The following is a 5,258-nucleotide window of genomic DNA, read 5'->3' as shown; positions in this document are numbered from 1 at the left end:
TCATGGTACTTTTTTTTTTTTTGGAGGCCTAACTTATCAACTTTATCATGAAGGAGCAATCTAATATGTGATGGAATTCATAACAATTGTACAGTAATTATTTTGTAAAGTAAAAGGACACAAGTGCAACTAATGTGACATTTATTGTGGCAACGTTTCGCTCTCCAGGAGCTTTATCAAGCAATGGCTTGATAAAGCTCCTGGAGAGCGAAACGTTGCCACAATAAATGTCACATTAGTTGCACTTGTGTCCTTTTACTTTACATATTGTCGGTAATTCTACCAACTTTATTACAGTAATTATTTTTTCCCGGATTTTCGAGTATCTATACTTGGCTTCTCCAATAAGCTTGTTGTTAGTCATTATGTGAGCCAAAAGTCTTCAGTGATGACGCAGAGTCAGAAATAATCAGAGAGTCAATCTCAGTATCATTAAGTTAACTTCAGTACCATTAAGATGGCAAACAATTCAGTTTGCAGAAAAAAAAGAACATTTCTTTTAATTATTTCCTCAAAAGCATCACTCAGAAACGTATTTTTAATAATAATAGTAATAATAATAATTAATAATAATAATGATAATGATATGAGTGTCAATAGGCCACGGTGTTGGCGCTCAGGAAGTGAGGTCTCTTGCGTCAGGTAGCGTCATCAGCTGGTGACCGGCGCTTCCTCCCTGGACAAGGTGAATGAGGTGCCACACAGGAACAATAGTTCCGGACACAGCTTCATTCAGCCAGCCATGGGGCCAACACAAGTGCCAGTTCGCATGATTATCAACCACCTCCTGTTCTTACAAGATGCTTGCATTCTGGGAAGCTGCATCCCCCAGCGCTCTTTTTAAGGTAAAGAAAATTAGCATTTCCGCTTTTCAGTAGGGACTCTGAAGGGTGGAAAGCTACTAGAATGCGAAACAGAAGCAGATAACTAGCCCAGTGTGTCGGTAACTCACATGTTTCACCTGCCGATGGACTTTCACATTGAAGGTGTCGTAGAATTACCTAGTTTGTAACTATCATCGGACAGACAAACATCACACTACTTCTTAACATTTTTCTTTTTCCAATACTCAGATGCTGACACATCAGCTTAATATAATGAGTGTTTCAACCTGGATATTATTATTTAGTATCTTCGCGTCATTGGTCACAGGAATGCAGGTGTGTATAGTATATATATATCTCTAGTTCACTCAGATTTCTTCCTCAGGACAACTTATAACCAATTATTGTCCTATGTATAATATAATGATGATAATAGCTAGATGGATTTCGGTCGCTGCGCGATCTGAGAAAGGTATCCTTGTATTTCATAACCCCAGCCCCTTTCATCACGCGATTGGAATAGTAGACAGTGCGGCATAAGTTTGTTATACAGTTAAATATTAGCACTGATGATCTGAAGCAAATCAGAGGAGAAATTCACAAGTCTTGATATGGAAATTATTATTACAATTCCTTCAATAAGAATGTCATTTTAGGACATACTCACATTTATTTCTAATCGTCCACTAAGAAACACCAGTTTTGAAGCTAAACTAAAGTGGCATTCTCTCTTGTTATCTCAGAGAGATCAATATCCTCATTAAATTTAAATATGCCCTAAAAAAATGGGATGTGAAAACCCAGTTCCGGTAGGCCAACGGGTCATCATCTGATCGAGATCTATACATCTATGATGTATAAAACACTGGAAACACCACAAAAACACCAGTTTATTCAAAGTTATATCCCCACATGCTTTTAACATTTCAGCCTTAATCCCATCTGTTCCAGCTGCTTTATCCCCTTTCATAGCAGCCTCTGCCTAATTCATTTTCCACACACATCTGGATCTTTTCTACTCCTACCAAATCTTATTTCTTGCTGTCTGTCACCCTACCGTGTACACACACACACACACACACACACACACACACACGTATGCAAACACTATAACATATTTATTAGAAAACGTTTCGGTCCTGGGACCTTGATCACTTCTAACATACAGAGGTAGAAAGACATTATATATATAGGCGGAGAGTGAGATGTGACGCACGTGACCTGAGGAATGTCATAAGAAAAAACCATACCCCCGGCCGGGATTGAACCCGCGGTCATAGAGTCACAGAGGTGCCTGTGCTAACTTTCCTATGGTGTAGAAATATACCTAGTTGGATGAATCTTATTGTGGCTAGCTGGTCTAGTGGCTAACGCGACGGGCTGGAGTTTTGAGACTCTATGACCGCGGGTTCAATCCCGGCCGGGGGTATGGTTTATTTGCAATCGTGTCATTACGATTTCTTGAGTCATGTTGACGGCAGTGAAGGGACTTGAGCTAGAGTTCGTCACGGCCACGCTAGCTGGAGATTCGTCTGTAAAAACTTGCATTTGTGGTCACAGAGGTGCCTGTGCTAACTTTCCTATGGTGTAGAAATATACCTAGTTGGATGAATCTTATTGTGGCTAGCTGGTCTAGTGGCTAACGCGACGGGCTGGAGTTTTGAGACTCTATGACCGCGGGTTCAATCCCGGTCGGGGGTATGGTTTATTTGCAATCGTGTCATTACGATTTCTTGAGTAATGTCATAAGAACATAAGAATGGAGGAACACTGTAGAAGGCCTACTGGCCCATGCGAGGCAGGTCCTTATCAAAACAACCTCTACCTATGATGAGGACGGGCTAGAAGTGTATGTTAGAAGTGATCAAGGTCCCAGGACCGAAACGTTTTCTAATAAATATGTTATAGTGTTTGTTTACGTGTCTTTCTAAACCAACTTGTCGGTATTTATTGCCAAGGTTTATTCCATCTTGGCTTTAAGTGAAACAAAGCTGAAGGGGGTGGGTGAGTTTCAGTGGAGAGGAATAAATGGGATTAGGTCAGGGGTTTCAAATAGAGTTAGAGCTAAAGAAGGAGTAACAATAATGTTGAAGGATAAGTTATGGCAGGAAAAGAGGGACTATAAATGTATTAATTCAAGGATTATGTTGGATGTGAAAAGTGGGTTATAGTAAGAGTATATGCACCTGGAGAAGAGAGAAGTGTATAGGAGAGAGAGAGATTTTGAGAAATGTTGAGTGAATACGTGGGGAGTTTTGAACCAAGTGTGAGAGTAATGGTGGTTGGGGATTTCAATGCTAAAGTGGGCATAAATGTTGTGGAGGGAGTAGTAGGTAAATTTGGGGTGCCAGGGGTAAATGAAAATGGGGAGCCTTTAATTGAGCTATGTGTAGAAAGAGGTTTGGTAATACATATTTTATGAAGATGAGGATAAATAAATATACAAGGTATGATATAGCACGTAATGAAAGTAGTTTGTTAGATTATGTATTGGTGGATAAAAGGTTGATGGGTAGGCTCCAGGATGTACACGTTTATAGAGGGGCACCTGACATATCGGATCATTACTTAGTTGTAGCTACAGTTAGAGTAAGAGGTAGATGGGAAAAGAGGAAAATGGCAACAACAAGTAAGAGGGAGGTGCAAGTGTATAAACTAAGGGAGGAGGAAGTTCGGGTAAGATATAAGCAACTACTGGCAGAAAGGTGGACTGGTACAAGTATGAGTAGTTGGGGGGGGGGGGGTTGAAGAGGGTTGGAATAGTTTTAAAAATGCAATATTAGAATGTGGGGCAGAAGTTTGTGGTTATAGGATGGTGGGTGCAGGAGGAAAGAGGAGTGATTGGTGGAATGATGAAGTAAAGGGTGTGATAAATAAGAAAAAGTTAGCTTATGAGAGGTTTTTACAAAGCAGAAGTGTTATAAGAAGAGTAGAGTATATGGAGAGGAAAAGAAAGGTTAATTAATTGCTCTACCATATTGTATTACTTTTGTCACTACCACTACTACTACTACTACTACTACTACTACTACTACTACTACTACTACTACTTCTACCACTAGTGAACATCGAAATGGTACCTCACTAGTATTGCACCTCACTCTGAGCCTTTATATACCCTCTGTGTCCATGTATTGTTTGTAATGGCTTGATAAAGCTCCTGGAGAGCGAAACGTTGCGACAATAAAATGTCACATTAGTTGCACTTGTGTCCTTTTACTTTACACAAAGGTGAAGAGAGTGGTGAGAGAGTGCAAAAGGAGAGCAGATGATAGAGTGGGAGAGGCACTGTCAAGAAATTTTAATGAAAATAAGAAAAAAATAGGAGTGAGTTAAACAAGTTAAGAAAGCCTAGGGAACAAATGAATTTGTCAGTTAAAAACAGAGTAGGGGAGTTAGTAGATGGGGAGATGGAGGTTTTGGGTAGATGGCGAGAATATTTTCAGGAACTTTTAAATGTCGACGAAGAAAGGGAGGCAGTAATTTCATGCACTGGCCGGGGAGGTATACCATCTTTTAGGAGTGAAGAAGAACAGAATGTGAGTGTGGGGGAGGTGCGTGAGGCATTACGTAGAATGAAAGGGGGTAAAGCAGCTGGAACTGACGGGATCATGACAGAAATGTTAGAAGCAGGGGGGATATAGTGTTGGAGTGGTTGGTACTTTTGTTTAATAAATGTATGAAAGAGGGGAAGGTACCTAGGGATTGGCAGAGAGCATGTATAGTCCCTTTATATAAAGGGAAAGGGGACAAAAGAGATTGTAAAAATTGTAGAGGAATAGGTTTACTGAGTATACCAGGAAAAGTGTACGGTAGGGTTATAATTGAAAGAATTAGAGGTAAGACAGAATGTAGAATTGCGGATGAGCAAGGAGGTTTCAGAGTGGGTAGGGGATGTGTAGATCAAGTGTTTACATTGAAGCATATATGTGAACAGTATTTAGATAAAGGTAGGGAAGTTTTTATTTCATTTATGGATTTAGAAAAGGCATATGATAGAGTGGATAGAGGAGCAATGTGGCAGATGTTGCAAGTATATGGAATAGGTGGTAAGTTACTAAATGCTGTAAAGAGTTTTTATGAGGATAGTGAGGCTCAAGTTAGGTTGTGTAAAAGAGAGGGAGACTACTTCCCGGTAAAAGTAGGTCTTAGAAAGTGATGTGTAATGTCACCACGGTTGTTTAATATATTTATAGATGGGGTTGTAAAAGAAGTAAATGCTAGGGTGTTCGGGAGACGGGTGGGATTAAATTATGGGGAATCAAATACAAAATGGAAATTGACACAGTTGCTTTTTGCTAATGATACTGTGCATATGGGAGATTCTAAAGAAAAATTGCAAAGGTTAGTGGACGAGTTTGGGAGTGTGTGTAAAGGTAGAAAGTTGAAAGTGAACATAGAAAAGAGTAAGGTGATGAGGGTATCACATGATTT

At 39.8% G+C, this 5,258-nt stretch overlaps 1 protein-coding gene across 2 annotated transcripts in view; it reads left to right on the top strand.

Annotated features, from left to right (window-relative positions):
* Nucleotides 1-1,023: 1,023 nt before the first annotated feature.
* Nucleotides 1,024-5,258, top strand: part of LOC128700505 (A disintegrin and metalloproteinase with thrombospondin motifs 6-like) — a 49,943-nt gene continuing 45,708 nt past the window's right edge. For both annotated transcript variants that reach the window (XM_053793747.2, XM_053793746.2), the window contains exon 1: nt 1,024-1,160. In XM_053793747.2, coding sequence (XP_053649722.1) covers nt 1,074-1,160 — 87 coding nt within the window. In that variant the 5' untranslated portion in view covers nt 1,024-1,073. The remainder of the gene's footprint in view (nt 1,161-5,258) is intronic.

The sequence above is a fragment of the Cherax quadricarinatus genome, chromosome 65 (assembly GCF_038502225.1).
Source record: "Cherax quadricarinatus isolate ZL_2023a chromosome 65, ASM3850222v1, whole genome shotgun sequence".
In the NCBI taxonomy this organism is placed as follows: domain Eukaryota; kingdom Metazoa; phylum Arthropoda; class Malacostraca; order Decapoda; family Parastacidae; genus Cherax; species Cherax quadricarinatus.
This window is presented reverse-complemented; position numbering and strand designations above follow the sequence as displayed.